General features: G+C 41.8%; 1 protein-coding gene across 1 annotated transcript; it reads left to right on the top strand.

Annotated features, from left to right (window-relative positions):
• The first annotated feature begins 4,418 nt into the window (after positions 1 to 4,418).
• Positions 4,419 to 14,318, top strand: LOC134574741 (toll-like receptor 13). Its single transcript, XM_063433836.1, has 2 exons — positions 4,419 to 7,221; positions 13,444 to 14,318. Exons 1-2 carry the CDS (start codon positions 4,419 to 4,421, stop codon positions 14,316 to 14,318), a joined length of 3,678 nt encoding a protein of 1,225 aa, XP_063289906.1.
• Positions 14,319 to 20,485: the final 6,167 nt, after the last annotated feature.

Raw genomic sequence — 20,485 nt, forward strand, 5'->3', positions numbered from 1 at the left:
CCAGGGGATACCCTTAACGACGGATGACGGACCTCGTCCGTCACGTGGTAAAATTAACCCCAGATCGCCTCAGGAGTTAAATTTATTTTATTAATTAATTTAAATATTTTAAAATTATAAATTTAGCTAGCTGGGGAGGGTGGAAGTTAGCGGGGAATTGGGGGAATTAGTGTTAGGCTAACTAGGGGTTAACGTTAAAAAAAGTTTTAAATAAGCTTTAAAAAGTTAAAAAATTAAGTAAAAAAAAAGCTTTAATAACGTTTAAGTAAAAAATTAAAAAAAATAAACCCTTTACCCAGTCCAAATAAAAATTAACCCCTTCCCTGCCAGTCTATCACTGCCTACAGTGATCAAAATACAGATCACAGTATTATACTGTGATCTATTTTTTTTTTTAACCCCTGACAATTAACTTTTATTTATTTGTTAACCCTCAGGGGTTAAATGTATTTAATTAACTAATTTAAATATTTTATAATTAAATATTTTGCTAGCTGGGGTGGGTGGGTGGGAGTTATGGGAAAATGGGGAATTTACTGTTAGTGCTGCTTACTGCTAGTTAGGGGTTAACGGTAAAAGAAAAAGCTTAAAAAAAATGTTAAATCTGTAAAAAAAGTTTTACGAAAGTTTAGGAAACTTTAAAAAAAATAATAAGCAAAACAAAAGTTTAAAAAATAGTTTTAAAAAGTAAAAAAAGTTTTAAAAAGTTAAAAAATACATTTAATAACGCTCATTACCACTACACCTGGTACAAGCTAGCGGAAAAATGATCCCACGCTAAGGTTCAAAATATGCCTTTTGAAATACCCTGGGATGTCTTCTTTAAGAAATGGTATGGCTTTATGGGGTATTTGGATTATATAGCCTGGTAAAATACTCTAAAATGGGACATGGGCACAGCGTAAAAATGTAAAGTTTGAAAAAAAATGGAATGGCTGTGTCCCAAATGTGCCCCTCCGATGTCCACATATACCTGGTAAAGGTACATACGGGGGTATTTTTGTACTCAGCCGACATAGCTGAGCAACATATAAAGTATTATAGAGTGGTGGTACACATAAGGTTTGCAAAATATACTGTGCAAACTCACTTTGTGTGTCAAAAAGGCAGAAAAAACGCTTATTACCACTACACCTGGTACAAGCTAGCGGAAAAATTATCCCACACTAAGGTTCAAAATATGCCTTTTGAAATACCCTGGGATGTCTTCTTTAAGAAATGGTATGGCTTTATTGGGGTATTTGGATTATATAGCCTGGTAAAATACTCTAAAATGGGACATGGGCACAGCGTAAAAAATTAAAGTTTGAAAAAAATGGAATGGCTGTGTCCCAAATGTGCCCCTCCGATGTCCACATATACCTGGCAAAGGTACATACGGGGGTATTTTTGTACTCAGCCGACATAGCTGAGCAACATATAAAGTATTATAGAGTGGTGGTACACATAAGGTTTGCAAAATATACTGTGCAAACTCACTTTGTGTGTCAAAAAGGCAGAAAAAACGCTTATGACCACTACACCTGGTACAAGCTAGCGGGAAAAATGATCCCACGCTAAGGTTCAAAATATGCCTTTTGAAATACCCTGGGGTGTCTACTTTAAGAAATGGTAGGCCTTTGTGAGGTAGTTTGAATTTAAAACCTGCGAAGATGCTTGGAAATTGCACATAGGCCCAGCGTCAAAATTCAAAGTTCTGTAAAAACTGATATGGCTTGGTCTCCAATATGCCACTGTAGCTTCACAAAATAGTGCCAAAGACATTCATTGGGGATGTCTTTTTACTCAGAAGACTTAGCTGAGCATAATTTGGAGGTTTTGAACTTAGTGGCACATATGAAATATACAAAATGCCCAGCAAAAATGCAATCCGTATGTCAAAAAATGCACAAAATTATTTTTTACCACATACTTTGGCATATATTGGTGAAAAAATGGGGGCATGCTAAGGCACAATATGCACCTTATGATATACCCTGGAGTGTCTACTTTTACAAATGGTAGGCCTTTGTGGGGTTTTTTTGAACCGTCAAACTGTTATAATACCCCAAATGGAAGCATAGGCTCATTAAATCCGTCTCTCAAAATTCTACTGTAAATACTGAAAAGGACAGGTCTCCTGTATGGCACTGTAGCTTCAGGAAATAGTGCCATAGACATACAATGGGGGTGTCCTTTTACTCAGAAGACTTAGCTGAGCATAATTTGGGGGGTTTGAACTTAGTGGCACATATGAAATATACAAAATGCCCAGCAAAAATGCAATCTGTATGTAAAAAATGCACAAAATTATTTTTTACCACATACTTTGGCATGTAATGGTAAAAAAATGGGGGCATGTTAAGGCACAATATGCACCTTATGAGATACCCTGGAGTGTCTACTTTTACAAATGGTAGGCCTTTGTGGGGGTTTTTTAACAGTCAAACTGTTATAATACCCCAAATGGAAGCATAGGCTCATTAAATCTAAATCCCTCTCTCAAAATTCTACTGTGAATACTGAAAAGGACAGGTCTCCTATATGGCACTGTAGCTTCACAAAATAGTGCCAAAGACATACAATGGGGGTACCGTTGTACTCAGCAGAAGTAACTGAACACATAATAAAACTTTGTACAGGAATAGCACACACCAACTTTACAAAATACACATGAGAAGTTCTTTGTTATACGTTTGTGTGCGAAAACCCCCAAAAAACACAATTTTACTCCAATATTTAGCAGAGGTTGGCGGTAAAATGGCTACGTAGAAAGTGTCAAAACAACCTTAGGTAAATAGCCTGTGATGTCTACTTTATATAAATATATACTTTTGTGTGGCAATTTTGTTTTCTTTTATGGCCATTAGGCTTACAAGACAAACATACCAAATTCTAAAATCGCTCCACATTAAAATTTTATTTTACTCCTAGTGCTTTGTGACCTGTAACTACCAAAAAAAAACTGAAAATCCCAGACACATTATATATTCTGTAAATCAGAACAAATAAATGAATTTATTTTTATTACTTTCCTTAACCTGCACTAATTAGGCACACATTATGATTGCAAAAACTGTAAAAAAAACAATATTTTTCATTTTTTTTTGCATTTTTCTGTATTTTTTTTATAATAAGTAAGCATTTATATATATATATATATATATATATGTTATATCAAATTAAAGCCCTTTCTGTCCTTTAAAAAACAGTATATAATATGTGCCGGTGCAATAAATGAGAGAGATGCAAATTGCAGTTGAACGCAAACAGCAAGAAAATTTAAAAATAGCTTGTGTCATTAAGCGTAAGTCAAGCTTCTGAAGCTGTGTCCTTAAGGGGTTAAAGGACCACTCCACACTTGAAAAAAACAACAAGAAAACAATAAATGCATGCATATTTTTATGTATGTAGTCAGTGGGGGTATAGTCTAAAACAGCTTGCAAAAGCGGCAGTTCTTATGACTGCAGCCTTTGTAAGCCTCTGTTTCTATTCTATTTCTCCACCCAGTCCCACCATGTTTCTCATCCCTTCTCTCCATGCTTTTCATCCCTACACCCCTCCCTGTGTCAGAGTCCCACCCTTGTGTCAAAGTCCCCCCTCCCCTCTCCCTGTGTCAAGGTCCTCCCTCTCCTCACCTTCCTGTGTTATAGTCCTACCTCCCCACCTCTCCCTGTGTCAAATTTCCCCTCCCCTCCCTGTGTCAAAGCCTCCTCTCCTCCTTTGTCAAAGTCCCACCCTCGTGTCAAAGTCTCCCCTTGCCTCTCCCTGTGTCAAGGTCCTCCCTCTCCTCACCTTCATGTGTTATAGTCCCAAACCCCCCCCCTCTCCCTGTGTCAAAGCCCCCTCTCCTCCTGTGTCAAAGTCCCCTCTGCAAGACCCTGCAAGAACTGACAGGCAGGAGGGGAGTGCTTCCCCTCCTGCCTTGCCACTCGACGATTGGACCTGGGCAGTTCTTGCAGACAATATTGTAAGGCAGACATGCACTGTTAGAACATGCCTGCTACTTCCGTTAGCTCAGTGGAGGTAACGGAAGTAGGAAGTGAATCTCCCAGCTGTTTGACTGACAACTGGGGAGGTGATTTTATTTTTAACTATAAAAGTGCTAATTGCACAATGAAATTGGCACTTTAATTAACAAGATTTGTAAAGGCATACTCCACAGCCATACAGCAATTCAAGAGCTCTATGGTTGTGGAGTGTTCCTTTAAATAGAAACACAATTTGTTTATACTTTAAACTTAATTTCAGAATGCAGTATGAATGTAGACAGCAACATATCATTTGACAAACTGCTTGTGTCATCCAAATTAACACTTGTCTTATTCATGAATAGGAAGTTTGTCATTTATAAATGAGAAGTATAGATGACTATTAGTTTCATTCTTTATTAAGGATACTTCACTGCCCTTTAACGCTCACTTTGACACGGATTCATCATGAACATGTGCAACTTTTTCCTGGTGTTTAACATTTGTACCATTTCCATCTGTTCTTTATGCCTGTGTTTGCTTAGAAGGAAATGTCAAGTGTTGGATAGAAAATATTTCCAGTCCGATATATCTTGGAAGTTCAAAAAATGTGGTGATTTTGAGCTTCTGAACTACACAGTTGCTGTGAATTGTGACACGGTGCAAACCCTCAATATATCCTTTGCAGAAGTTCCTGTAGTAACAGACTGGCTTTGTCTTACGAACTATAAAGGCTCCAACATTGAAGCAGGAATCTTGACAAGGTTAAAAAACCTCAATGCCTTATACATAACTGGAAATTTTGAACTTCTGTCTGGAAACTTTAAGGGTCTCTCTCAACTGTCCAGACTATGGATAGAGTCAGAAAATATATCTGGAAAAATTATCTTTCATAGAGATACTTTTGATGGATTGCACTACCTTCAGGAGTTAAAGTTAACCCGGATTCCGTTTTTAACCTTGGATATATTGTTGTTTAGCAATGTTCATCACCTAGTACACTTGATATTGAAGGAAAATAACATTAGGTTTTTGTCAACGGTAACAAAACCCTTGGGAAAGCATATACTACTGGAAAAACTCTCAATCATCAACAACAACATTCAGGTCCTAAGGGAAGAAGACTGTATACATTCTGAATATCCAACAACTGATAGTCCATTTGTGGACTTTAACATCAGTGTTCTAGATCTAAGTAGGAACAAGTTACAAACTATCGAAAATAACTCTTTGTGCAACTTTCCACACTTAACACTTTTTAAAGCTTATGAAACAAAAATCACCATGGAAGATATCCTTAGGTCGGGTATTAAAACAATGGAGACACTTTTATTGTCAAATACGGACATAGTTTCGATTGAACTCTGCAAAACAGCTTCCTATTTCAATTTAAAACGAATTTGTTTATTGCATAGTGCCGTAAAGGAAATAAACACATCCGTTGGCTCATGCAGAAACCTGACAATGTTGAATTTGAGACACAATTATTTGCAAGAGATACATTTTAAGGACATGGAACAGCTGAAGGATTTAACAGACTTGGATTTGTCCCATAATCAAATTCATGTGTTAAATATTTGCCCAAACCATACATTTTTGTTGCAGCTTGTATACCTAAGACTGTCTCATAATAATTTAGGAAGTCTTGCAGAAAGACAATTTCAGTGCTTACAAAATCTCCAGGTATTGACTTTAGGACACAATAAAATCTATAGAATAGCAGATTTTGCATTCCATGGCTTGAGACAGCTGCAAGGTTTGTACCTGCAGCACAATAACATAATCAATATAAGGAATAATACTTTTTCCAGTCTGTTTTCGGTTACTTATTTAAATTTATATGAAAATAAAATACGCAGTGTAGCTAAATTTCCATTTGTTGATTTAAAGAAGCTCGAAAAAATCAAAATCACTTTTAAGAGTTTTATCAGTGACATATGGAAGTACATTGGACATTCTGTCAAACACATTTTTGTAAAAAGTTACGATGACCGTGTTTATTTGCAAGAGGGGCAATTTAGAAATGATTCAATGCTAGAAGCAATTAAAATAGAATCACGTTCTATATTTCTAGAACCATGTAATGAGTTAGGCTTTAGCCAGTTGAAAATGATGGCTTTAAAAAATAACCTGTATTTTGTATGTCTTATAAGTGGTAAACAAGCTTTATCAAATTTCGCAAATCTAGAAAAATTATATTATAATGCTAATTCACAGGACTCATCTGACGTAATCACCCTTAATTCCACTTTGCAACATTTAAAGAAATTAGTTTATCTTCGCATAGAAAACACTGATAAATTAATAGGAAGGTCACCTTTAAACATACATAAGTTGTTTACTGGTTTATCAAGTTTAAAAGTGTTGCACTTGAAAAATTCTGGATTAGGTTGCTTAGATTCAATGAAAATGTTTCGGGACTTAAAGTCATTGGAGATTCTTCTTATTGAGAATGAAAACATTCAATCTATTAATGAACATTTGTTTGCTGCGATGCCTGATCTTAGGTATGTTTTTCTAAAGAATATTATTTTGCCTTGTAATTGCAAGCTTAGTGGGTTATTATCCTGGTTAAAATATGACACACAGGTGTCCATTATTAATTTTCACGAACAGGTATGTTTCATAGACTCCATGAACATGAATTTGATTGATTTCTTAGAAACGAATTGCCAGGATGACTCAAATCTCAAAATATTTATATCCACTTTCATTGGCATTTCGCTATTTATTGCCGTTTCCATATTTCATGAAAGTATTTGGTGGTATGCTCTTTATCTAGTATATACTATGAAGTGCTGGTTGAATTACAGATTAAAAGGAGGGATTAAAGACCAATATCAGAATGATGTATTTGTTTCCTACAGCACTGTTAATGAACAATGGGTGATAGAACAGCTACTTCCCAACTTGGAGCAAAAAGGACCTCCGTTTTTTAAGGTGTGCATCCATAATCGGGACTTTGAGATTGGCAGAGACATAGTTGAGAATATCGTGGACAGTATCTATAAAAGCAGGTGGACTATCTGCCTCATTACACATACTTACCTAAAAAGTTACTGGTGCTCCCTAGAGTTGCGTATGGCAACCTACAGACTTGTAGCAGAGAGTAAAGATTCTCTCATATTGATATTCCTTGATAAGATCTCTAGGGAAGAGTTACAATGCTATCATAGACTGACCAAACTGCTAGATAAGAAAACATATCTGGATTGGCCAGATGAAGTCAGCGCCCAGGAAGTGTTTTGGGCAAGATTACGCAAAGTACTTGGTAGTAGAAATGCTAAGGAAAGCTCCTCATACACTACACTAACACTAACTCATACACTACACTAACACTATCACTAAACGATAACCCAATACTACATATTAATCTCTAAACTGCACTAAAACTAAACTTCAACACTTACAGTACCCCAACTATACAACCTTAAAAATTGCACATAAAAAAATAAAATATATTATATGGTATAAAAATGTACACCAGTGAAGATTGTATTAAAGGACCACTCTAGTGCCAGGAAAGCATACTCGTTTTCCTGGCACTAGAGTGCCCTGAGGGTGCCCCCACCCTCAGGAACCCCCTCCCGCCCGGCTCTGGAAAGGGGAAAAGGGTTAAAACTTACCTTTTTCCAGCGCTGGGCGGGGAGCTCTCCTCCTCCTCTCCGCCTCCGTTCCTCCCCGTCGGCTGAATGCGCACGCGCGGCAAGAGCTGCGCGCGCATTCAGCCGGTCGCATAGGAAAGCATTCATAATGCTTTCCTATGGACGCTTGCGTGCTCTCACTGTGATTTTCACAGTGAGAATCACGCAAGCGCCTCTAGCGGCTGTCAGTGAGACAGCCACTAGAGGAAAAAGGGGAAGGCTTAACTAATTGATAAACATAGCAGTTTCTCTGAAACAGCTATGTTTATAAAAAAATTAGTTAACCCTAGCTGGACCTGGCACCCATACCACTTCATTAAGCTGAAGTGGTCTGGGTGCCTAGAGTGGTCCTTTAAGGAAAAATAATGCCATCTCAGAACTTTGGAGACATGTATACACCACTTATGATTGTCTTCCCTTCCATGGAATTATGTTTTAATAGAATATGTTATAATTTCATGCAGCTGCAGCCATATAAAGTATGTATTTTTAGCTGAGTACATGCTCTCTCTTTTTAGCTCTATATTATCTCGGATCTAAGTCTGGGTTGCATCATCACCTGCCACAGGTTCCCATTGCAAACTCTATTTAAACCTTGAGAGGTCCCCCAGAGGAAGGCTTCAAATCCGAAACATCGGGTTTTTAATTTCTCCTGCTCTTGGTCAGTATACCTTTTTAATGGGTGTTTGCATCTAGCACTTTATTACTATAGTGGTATTGGTATTATAGATTGGGTTTGCACTACTTTATGCACTTTCTTTCTGTCAAAATTAATTGATGTATTTTTCAATGCATGAATAAACGTTCTTTATATGCAAACCTTGGTGTGCCTTGGGATCATTATTATTTCTATTGTGTATATATATATATATATCCGGTGTGAGAACAGATTTTTTTCCTTAAAACACTTTTTATGCCACATTATTTTTGTTTGAACATATTTTGCAATGTTTTATTGGTTCTTTAATGTTAATATTATATGAGATATGTCATATCATCTACTGTTTGCGTGAACGATGCTTGAATATTGCTTGAACATATTATAAATGTAATTTAGAGCTTTATAACTATAAATAAAATTACACTCTTTACGTGTTCAGTATGCTTTGCATGGGGGGGGCGGGGCCTGACAGCCAAGATGGCCAGCCGCACAATTTGAGAGCTCCAGCAACCTCGGACGAAAACGTGAAAATACCGACTGACACTATAATATAAACGGCGCCCGGTGACCGGGAACAGTCACAGAACAGCAGTGGGAACACAATGATACCACCCCGGCACCGACACAACGCGGACAAGCCTCACACGACCATGCGGCCTAAACCAGAGCAAAGCCTGCAGCCTGAAGATGGCGGCCGATATACCGGCCAGGGGCTCACTCCTAAACGGGAACCAGCCCTGCCACCCCCCCCTATGGACCGGTGGGGGACATCCCGGTCCTCGCTGGGGACGACTACTCCCACAATCATACCTGCACAAGCGACTCAGTCGTCAAACGGACGAAGACTGCAGGATCCAGCTAAAATGGCGGCGCGGACGCGACCTAGGGCCAAGCACCCATGCATCGCACCAAAGCACACAGGGGACTTTCTAAACTTGATATGCTCCTACCTATGGGCAAAGTTCAAAGCCAGAAGGCAGCCTCATCGGATGGCAATGAGAGAGATGATGGCGTGGATCCGCCCGGCCACGCGACGCACCCTGCAATGGCATCCCCCTCGCAAACACAGAGCGACATCCAAAATCAAGCGGCACCAAAGCTCACGTAAGAGGCGGGAAACAAAGCCGGATCCCTCGATTGCCACAATTCATCGTCCCGGGCCCCGAGACAAGCTCGGATATACACCTCACACAGCGGTCCCAGAAACAGAGGACTGGCACAGCACAAGCCTGCACGCTACCATCCACAAAGCCCACGACAACGCAGTATGCTTTGCATTTCTTAAAATAAAAAATATTTAATATAAAAGACACAATGAAATACAGGGTGAGCCAAATTTCAGAGCAGGATTTGACAGATAAACGACTTATTTGTTATTAGTTCATTTTTTTTGTTGCAGGTACATATTATGACTGAGTCATGGGTAATTTCACAAAGAAACAATAAGTAAAAATTGTGGAATTTTATTTTCAAAACTGAGACAACTGTTCGCCTGCCATTTCAGCTCCCGATTATTTCCTGTTGGGATATCTGAAGGAGTGGGTGTACGTGAACAAACAATGTACCTTTGAGCAGCTGAAGGAGAATATCGGTGCAGAAATTCTAGTGCTAGAGCCAAAAACATTAATGCTTTGAAAAATGCAATTCGGACGAGACCGACTTTGCGAGGCTTTAAATGTAGCTCATTTAAAAGATGTCGTCTTCTGTACCTAGTCAAACAAATCTCCATACGTTAAGGATTCATTGTATTTAATATCAGTGTAATTGGCAAAAAAAGTTATTGACACCTAAAACCCTACTCTGAATTTTAGTGCACCCTATCAAAGAAGCGTAAGGTCACTTAACGTATATACTCTGCTGAAAAACCCCAACTCGGCTTATACTCGAGTCAGTGTCTGTATTATGGCAATTTGCATTGCCATAATACAGACTGGGGGCTGTGGGGGCTGTCAGAGATGTTACTTACCTCTCCTGCAGCTCCTGTCAGCTCTCTCCTCCTCCGCGCCCAAAAAAAACCTCCAGAGGTTGCAAACCCAGAACCTTTATGTTGTGGGTTTAAATTCTTGTACAAGCAGCATCCCCACAGACATGCAACACCACAAACCGCATCTCTACAAATGCACAATACCAAAAGTAGCATCACCCCCTACACCGTCACCACAGCAAGCTTACCCTCAGATGCGCAACACCACACTTAGTTTCCTCCCATACATGCAATCCCAGAAAAGCTTCCCTTCAAGCATGCAACACAAAAATGTTTTTTTCTCCAAACAAAAACACGTTATACCAAACAGCGTCCCCACACAATTCCATACTGACAGTCACACGATACAAACACACCTCATGTACCTCTTTCACTTTTCCTAGCTGAGGAATAGATTGGTGCATTCGGTTTCAAATTATGAATCTGAATTTTGATCAATTTGTCTGAAATTCTGTACTCTGAAACGCTGTATAATCGAACCCCAAATCAAATGAAACAGGCAACGGACAAATGTGTTTACTTTGTTTCATAATTCAAACACATGGTGCCAAAAAAAAAAGATGATTGAGGGAAAAAAGATGATTGATGGTTAGGGGACAGTCACTTAATGTTAATTGTATACATAGATTACGCAGAAGAGACAAATAAAGGAAAAAAATAAATCAGTAAAAACAAAATATATATACACACACACACTGAACAAAATTATAAATGCAACACTTTTGTTTTTGCCTCCATTTTTCATGAGCTGAACTCAAAGATCTAAGACTTTTTCTATGTACACTAAGGCCTATTTCTCTTTCCACCTCACAGGTGTGGCATATCAAGATGCTGATTAGAAAGCATGATTATTACACAGGTGTGCCTTAGGCTGGCCACAATAAAAGGTCACTCTAAAATGTGCAGTTTTACTGTATTGGGGTGAATTCCAGGGGGGTTCAAAAACCAGTCAGTATCTGGTGTGACCACCATTTGCCTCACGCAATGCAACACATCTCCTTTGTGTAGAGTTGATCAGGTTGTTGATTGTGGTCTGAGGAATGTTGCTCCACTCTTCTTCAATAGCTGTGCGAAGTTGCTGGATATTGTCAGGACCTGGAACACTCTGTTGTATACGCCGATCCAGAGCATCCCAAACATGCTCAATGGGGGACATGTCCGGTGAGTATGCTAGCCATGCAAGAACTGGGATGTTTTCAGCTTCCAGGAATTACGTACAGTTTCTTGCAACATGGGGCCGTGCATTATCATACTGCAGCATGAGGTGAATGTCGTGGAGGAATGGCACAACAATGGGCCTCAGGATCTCATCATGGTATCTCTGTGCATTCAAAATGCCATCAATAAAATGCACCTGTATTCGTTGTCCATAATACCATAACCCCACCGCCACCATGGGCTACTCTATCCACAACGTTGACATCAGCAAACCACTCACCCACACAACGCCATACACGCTGTCTACCATCTTCCCTGTACAGTGAAAATTTCATCCACGAAGAGAACACCTCTCTAATGTGCCAGACGCCATTGCCCACTCAAGTCAGTTACGACGACGAACTGCAGTCAGGTCAAGACCCCGATGAGGAAGACGAGCATGCAGATGAGCTTTCCTGAGACGGTTTCTGACAGTTTATGCAGGAATTCTTTGGTAATGCAAACAGATTGTTGCAGCAGCTCTCCGGGTGGCTGGTCTCAGATGATCTTGGAGGTGAAGGTGGATGTGGAGGCCCTGGTCTGGTGTGGTTACACGTGGTCTGCAGTTGTGAGGCTGGTTGGTTGTACTGCCAAATTCTCTGAAACACCTTTGGAGACAGCTTATGGTAGAGAAATAAACATTCAATTCACAGGCAACAACTCTGGTGGATATTCCTGCAGTCAGCATGCCAATTGCATGCTCCCTTAAAACTTGTGACATTGTGCGGTGTGATAAAACTACACATTTTATAACATGACAGGAGGCTTCGTATTTGCTTAAGACTTTCTTTACTTAAGCTTCACAGCAGCACTTTTTTACTTAGTAACAGGGTAACCAATCAGAAAAAACAAATAGCAAGGTATAAGAGTCCCTCCCTGTGATGTCACTTCCTCTTTCTTTGCTGCTTCACACCAGTACAGGTCAGAGTGCCACTGTCTCCCACTTCTGTGGTTTTTCTGTGGTTTATCTACTAATCTATCTGTCACCTATTTTATTCATATTTTTCTGTATATATATATATATACTTATTTTACTTTATCTTCTTATTATTATTCTAACTTTGATTTTTGCTCATTTGCACCTTTACTTTCTTAAACTACATATTTCATATGTATGCATTTTTCCTCATATAATTATTTCGTTAGTATTTTATTTCGCTATATCCTGTTTTTTGGTTCTTTTAGTCCATTTTGTTATTTATTCACCTTTGTCTAGCCCGGCTTCTTCGGCGGCTTTTTTGCCCCGTTTTCCCGGGCTTTTCGGACCGCGGAGAACGCCTCCAACGGTCCTGAGTGCGCACGGCGGCCATCTTGGATCTCGCGCTCCTCCGCGGGATCCAGACGGCTTTCTCTCTTTTCTTCTGCGCACGCGCGAGATCGCGGCGGCCATTTTGTTGGAGCCGCGATCTGTTTTTTCCTCCAGCCGTGCGGCGGCCATTACACCGCTTTACACAGCGGTTTTATACAGTTACTCTTATCCTCTTCCATTCAATTTAACAGTTCTAATTTATGTATTTAATTGATAAGTTTAATACATACTTCCTACACACACCCCTTACACACTAAGGAGGGAGTTGTTTCACTTTAGTGCATCTTTGTCTCAGACTACCCCCTCTAGTGGATAAAATTTATACTGCATGCAAACTAACTTGCTCATTTTATCCTCTATACAATACTGTTTTAATTGGATTTACAACCATTAAACTGGAGTCACATTTCTCTATTGAGCAATTCCACACATACTTTATGATTGATACATCTTGAATTACACTGCAAGTGTATAAGGTTTATTAAATTAAAATATGATTGCTGTTATGTTATACAGCCCATGATTGGCCCGCTTTGTCTGTGCCACTATACCTCTATACGGGTGTGAAAAAGTATTCCCTGAGGTGATTCTTACTGGGTGACCCCCAATTACAGCTTGCAATGTGGAATTATAACAAACTGTGACATTCCGTGACGGCCTTAAAATACACTCTAACACTGGCCTATTCTGCCCCATAGGTTCCAACACTGTTGCAATGGAGGCTTCAAGTCAAGACCAAAATTTGCAAGCAATTATTAACGCAGCGGTGGCTGCTTCACTAGAAAAGGCCCTGGCACGGGTGCTGCCCGTTGAATCAAAAGAGCCAAAAATATCAGAAACCCTGCATTCTGATGAAGAGGCGGAGGATTCCGACTCCTCTAAAAGAAACCCTTCCAACCCCAGTAAACGTTATTGGAAAGGGAATGGGCCTGAACCGCTCAAACGTAAGGGGAAAGAACCGGCAAAACGCCCTAAACAGGTGGATGTTAGAGAGAAACACTCCATCCAGCCTACTCTGTCGGAAGAGGAGGAAGACTCTTTCGACTTACACCCCTTAGCCATCCTGGATGAATGGCAAGCTGACCACTCCTCAGAAGAGGAGGAAGACTGGCCCGAGACATCCTTTAAAGGAGCACCTCTTCCTCAATCTATTATGGGAGAACTCCCAACCGAAGTCACGTCCGGATCGAATCCATCTGGGGACGCTGAATCTTTCCTGGATACACTTGGGCAGCCTCTTTTTGACCCGAGGCAAATTAGATATCCTCGATCATCCGAATGGTCACTACCCGACCATCTTTCCCAGTATATTCATTTTTGGATCAGAAGACCCCTAGATCGGGAGATCCGTAAAAGACTACGAGCGGAATGCCCTAGACCCACCCTACCGGATAAGGTCGCGATGACACCGGAGTTTGATACGCTGCTCTACACTTATCTAGCCAGATCGGGCCGTGACCCAAAGAAGGGCATTGAGCGCAGCCTACGCCTGACCCATCCAGAGTCATCCAGTTTCTCGGCTTCGAGATCGACTCTTCAACCTGTGTTCTTCGCCTACCCCAGTCCAAATTAACTGCGATCAGGAATGAACTACGCAGAACGCTTCGTCAAGAGGACTTACCTCTTCGAAGTTTAGCTCGGATTGTAGGCCTACTTTCTGCTTCTATTCAGGCAATCTACCCAGGCCCCCTTCACTACCGGGCCATGCAACGCTTGAAAGCTCAATTCCTCCGGACTCATCCATCATACGACCAGAGGGTCCCGATCACTGCAGAGGTGAGGGAGGAACTCCTTTGGTGGCTCCACCACATGTCGACATGGAACGGCAAGGCAATTTTCGGTCCCACCCCGGACTATGTAGTGGAATCAGATGCGAGCCTCCAGGGTTGGGGCGCAACATGTCAGGCAACCTCCACCGGAGGACCATGGACCACCTCAGAACACCTTCTCCACATCAATTGTCTGGAATTAATAGCCGGCTCTTTCGCAATTCGCAGTTTGACCAATCGTCTCTCAAACTGCTGTATTCTCCTTCGGATGGACAATATCTCAGCCGTCCAATACATCAACAAGTTAGGCGGAGCCAGGTCTCACATCCTCTCCGAAGTGACAAAAGACATCTACGAATTTTGCTTCCAACGCAACATCACACTTCAAGCGGAATATCTTCCAGGGGAGACGAACATTACCGCGGATTGGTTCTCCCGACATTGGAGAGACGCCAGCGACTGGCGCCTACACAGAACAGTGTTCCTTCGCATCTCCAAACTCAGGGGCCCGTTTGTTCTGGATCTATTCGCCTCCCGGACGAATTTCCAAGTCCCTCGATTCTTCAGCTGGCTCCCAGACCCAGAATGCTCGGCAGTGGATGCCTTCCTTCAGAGGTGGCCGACAGCGGGAGCCTACGCCTTCCCTCCATTTGCTATGATCTCCAGAATCCTCCTTCAGATTCGCAGACAACAGGTCACGCTGGTACTACTCACCCCACTCTGGCAGGGCCAAGCCTGGTTTCCTGATCTTCTGGACCTCTCCTGTCAACACCCTCTCCTTCTACCCCATGGCCCAATCTCCTAGAGGACCCTCAAGGGAATCCTCATCCAATGATACTGCAAGACCACCTCCACCTAGTAGCTTGGACTCTTTCAGGGGAACCTGGCATTTCGGAGAACTATCGCAGAGAACTAAGGAACTCCTCTGGGATTCATGGGCCCCGGGCACCAGAAGATGCTACCTTTCCTCCTGGAACGTTTGGTGCAGTTGGTGCCTGGAACGGCATATCGATCCCCTTACTGCCCCTAGACAATTCATATTGAATTTCCTCTCTCATCTATTCGACCTGGGCCGATCCTACCGATCCATTAACGTTGCCCGGTCAGCCATCTCGGCAGCCCACGTTCCCCTAGACGGAACTCCAGTGGGCCAGGACCCGCTGGTTTGTAGGCTATTGCGGGGCATTAAACTGACTCGCCCCCCAACACCGAAATACTCCCATCTCTGGGACGTCAATGTCATGATTCGCTTCCTGGAAACTTGGCCAAACAACGAGGACTTATCCCTCCGTCAACTCTCTGCAAAATTCACCCTGTTACTTTGCCTAGTGTCCTTCCGACGGGTATCGGATGTCCGAGCATTTGACCATAACGCCGTCAATTTTTCTCCAGAAGGTGTCACCTTTTTAGTATCCAGACGGATCTAACTCTTCTTCAGTTTTTTACCCATACTTTCCTAACCACCCGAAATTGTGTGTGGTTTCACTTCTCTCCCGTTATTTATCACTAACCTCCTCTCTCCGTTCAAACTCCTCCAACCAACTATTGGTCTCATACGTTCGACCTCATCATCCGGTGTCAACCATAACCCTTGCCCGATGGGTTAGATGGTTGCTCTCCCTGGCCGGGATTGAAGCCTCCTTCGGAGCCCACTCCATCAGGGGAGTGGCGGCATCGGGATCATTCAACGCGGGAGCCTCTCTTCGAGACATTCTTCAATCTGCAGACTGGTCACGGGAGCAGACGTTCCGCAACTTCTACTTTCGTCCGGCTGTGCACGCTTCCTTACCCCTTCTCGGGGAGCGTTAAAACAGCAAATACGAAGCCTCCTGTCATGTTATAAAATTGTAGATTATGCTAGCTTTAGTGTACCTATAATCTTAATTTTATTAATGACAGGAGGCGAGTATTTCCCACCCTTCACTCTCGTTTCCCCCCCCCCTAAGGTCAACACTGTAGGTAAGTTACTCATTGACTAGAATAAATACACTATGTCTTACTTCCATGGGGGCAAGGGGTTACTCTCTAGGGGTGTATAGAATAACTCTGGGTGGGAAGTGGCCCATAATACATGATTTACAACAACTGGATGTCATGATTTTAGAAGTCCAATTCACGGATTAATCCTTGGTTTCGACTCTGCTCTCTCGTTTCAGCGTAAAACTCCACTAAGAAGGAAAAGGCTAGTTGCTGTTCCACCTCAAGCATCATCTCAGCTCTTCAAGAAAACATGTTTACGTTCCTGTTTCCCTCTCAAGCATCAACTTTCTCGTCTGGCATTCTGAATTTCTCATCTGGTTCTTCTTCAGTTTCCTGTTCCTATTGGTTCGCAGCCAGAAAGAGGAAGTGACATCACAGGGAGGGACTCTTATACCTTGCTATTTGTTTTTTCTGATTGGTTACCCTGTTACTAAGTAAAAAAGTGCTGCTGTGAAGCTTAAGTAAAGAAAGTCTTAAGCAAATACTCGCCTCCTGTCATTAATAAAATTAAGATTATAGGTACACTAAAGCTAGCATAATCTACAATTTTAGAGTGGCCTTTTATTGTGGCCAGCCTAAGGCACACCTGTGCAATAATCATGCTGTCTAATCAGCATCTGTATATGCCTCACCTGGGAGATGGATGGATTATCTCGGCAAAGGAGTAGTGCTCACTAACACAGATTTAGACAGATTTGTGAACAATATTTGAGAGAAATAGGCCTTTTGTGTACATAGAAAAAGTGTGAGATCTTTGAGTTCAGCTCATGAAAAATGGGGGCAGAAACAAGTGTTGCATTTATAATTTTGTTCAGTGTATATATATTTATATATTGCATTTTTGATAAATATATAATGTATAATTATATAATTTCCAGTGATCCTACTTTTTCATCCCTGTATTGGTTTTCTCTTCTTACTTGATCTGTGAACCAAATGGCATGCATCTCAGTGGACCTTTTCTAAGTAATCAAAGCTGTAATACATTTTGATTGTACAAACACAGAGGATGCAAAAATATGTTCTTCCGGGGGGCGGAGTCTGACCGCCATGCCGAACAGTCGCACGGGGTAAGAGCTCCTGGCGGGCAAGTGAAACAGTGGACAAAAACGCCGGCTATACAGCCCAAAGACGTCCCGAAGTGTGCTACCCAGACCGGGGGTACACTGAGGTCCCGGGGGTTACTCTTTGGGAGTCTGTCAGGGCATTGTGAGCGGGAAGAATAATCTGAGGCCTGCAGGAGCAGGAGCGAGGCGGCCGCTCTCTCCGAAACCGCACACTCCGGCAACCACAGCTAACCTCCTAAACCCCCCCCTTTGGACCGGTGGGGGTCATCCCGGTCCCCGTGAGACAAGCGGATAAACGCGGATAGCAATCGAGCTGAACTTTGCATATATAAACGGACGAAAGGCTGTCGGAGCGCATCCAAGATGGCCGCCCTTCAGCAGCCACAGAGAGAGACCACGAACAGCAGCCTGAAGCCTACCTCCATAGAGACCCTTGATCGTCTTTGCTCGGCCTTCTACGAGTTGCTGTGCAGGCGGGGTATGCCCTGCCATCAAGCGGCCTGGAAAGTGGCATCGTGGATCCGCCCGACGACCCACCGAAGCTACTACGGTGTCCCGCAGCAGATATTTCAGGCGGGTGTCCGACAGAACGACCGCAGGCAAACACGCAGGCGGGAAACAGACCCGGGCACAGGTGCCTTCACAAGAGGTGACCAAACTAACGGACAATCCCAGGGCCCCAGCAGTATATTAAAACGCAGCACCTCAAACACGGGTCCACTACGGAGACTCTGGAGCCGGAGTGCACAGAAGGCACTACCCAGCGGCAGTCAGACACTGACGGCAGACAATCGCATCCAAAGCCCTGCAGGACCACCAGCCCACCACCAGACAAGCCAAGCGGTGCCCAAGACCGCCACGGTCATGTCTGATGACCACCCCAGGAAAGCACCTCCAACGTCACGCCCGGACGCAGCACTGTTTCACGTCTGGGAGACAGGTACTTTCCGGCATGATACCTACCCACTGACAAGCGAACTCCGATCACCACATAGACAAGGCATTGGATGAACGGGCAAGAAGCCCCGGACTGTCTCCTGGCACAGGCACAGATGGCACCGCTGCCCTGGTCTATCCTAATGGACACCCGACGAGTTCAACTATCCCCCACTTGCAGGCACCATGAGAAAGCCGATTAGGGGAGGCGGCTGACTATCGCTAACACACTGGGGACTAGCCTGCTACCCTATCACTCTGTCCATACAGACTTTAGGTGGTGTACTTTTCTGTTTTTACAGTATGAGATGGGCAAACAACATCGAACTCTTAAGTGCTCTTCATTGTTTTTTAATTTCTGTTTGGTTTTGCACTTTTCAAAATATTATTTTCACAATCTGATAACGCCTGATTACGCCCGCTAGACATGTTCCCAGATAGCCTGTCACCTGCTGATTTCATACTGACAAGCCTGACTACCCGGCGATTTATCTGTTCTCTTTTACTATCATATACTCGTGTCCCACTAACGTGTATTATACCCTGCTTTCATAGTGGCTTTAACGTATACTCACTTTCAGGCACCCTACCATGCCTCAAACTCTGCTACTGTTAAACATAGCTAGTCTAAGAACTGGCATAGATAGCAGCTAGAATTGCCTAAGCCTATATGAAAGCTTAAACTGGCTAGCTCGGTGACTTGCTGCCCCCTGGTGGCCAATATTAAGCAGTATGGAGAAATCTGCACCTGACACTCTGTCATATAAGCCTGAAACTTAAAAACTGTATCATACTCATTCAAATAAGCATATATAGCTTAGTCATACAGTTTTATTAACATGTACTTAACTTGAAATACCTAAAAACTCAAACGTGCTGTTAACTTTACCATGACTTAGTATATCATTAGTGTTTAACCTTTTTTACTAAAAAATGTATGCATACTTATCGTGCCACAATACTGTTACCATATGTTTATATAACTTGGGCCTGCCAATGCTGTTGTGGCGACACAGGCAATGTTGTATATACCTGCATACCAAAAATAAAGAATTTAAAAAAAAAAATATGTTCTTCCATGAACATATACACTTATAACAGAGCATTTTTACTGATAATGTGCTTCTTATGTTATTTTCCTCCACCGCTCACTACTTACCCTCTGTTTCCTTCTTGATAAATTCTCAATAGCCTCAGACCATAATAAAATTGTGTCCAAATCAGACAATAGAAACCTTTCTCATCAATGTTCAACTTGAATTGGTCAAAGTGAACACCCTTCTAAAATATATGTATTCATTTAGATTTGCTCCATTTCAAGTTTAGCCTGAGCTTTGGTTGATATAAACAAATATCTATTTTTAACTGATATTAATTACTAATTATTATTATATTATTTGTAAAGTGTTAAACCAATGTATTTTTAATTGCGCTCTAACCATGGTGAGTACAAAGACAGTGAAGATCACCTAACTCTGTAAATAATATATATTTTTGGGGGAGTTGTAAAAAGATCTTTGAGATAGCTTCATCTACAATAGATGGTCATAAGAGGTCTTGTCACAAGAACTTGAGTCTTATAACAAGGATTCCCCTCCAAAATAAATACTTTTGTTTTTTTAATTCAAACTTAATTTTATTTCTTTTAGGTGGGATGGTGTCAGTGCTTTTTCTTGCAGTAACATGGGTTTTTAAAGAGTTGCCCATAACACTGCTAGCAAAGAGCCTGCCATTTAAAAAGGTTCCTTACACCTCTGTGCCATGATGTGCAAACCTGAAGCTTTCACAGATGACAAATAACATGTTTGATGTATCTTTGATACCTCTCAAAATAGAAATGCTTGCAGTCTGGCCATTTTAAAGTAGTGGGGCTAAGGGCTTTAACTGCAGCACATTGAATGAGTTAACTAACACCTACACAATACAAAAAAACGTTGTCACATTGCAGCTAGTCAACAAAGTATGATTGTCACATTAAAGCTTACCAT

The sequence above is a fragment of the Pelobates fuscus genome, chromosome 10 (assembly GCF_036172605.1).
Source record: "Pelobates fuscus isolate aPelFus1 chromosome 10, aPelFus1.pri, whole genome shotgun sequence".
NCBI lineage: Eukaryota > Metazoa > Chordata > Amphibia > Anura > Pelobatidae > Pelobates > Pelobates fuscus.

What these genes read in the sequence shown, in the direction of transcription:
- LOC134574741 (XM_063433836.1), top strand. Translation starts at nt 4,419, where the DNA reads ATGAACATGTGCAACTTTTTCCTGGTGTTTAACATTTGTACCATTTCC. An exon ending in AAGATTACGCAAAGTACTTG is followed by an intron (nt 7,222 to 13,443) that starts GTAGTAGAAATG and finishes TCTGCCCCATAG; the next exon opens with GTTCCAACACTGTTGCAATG.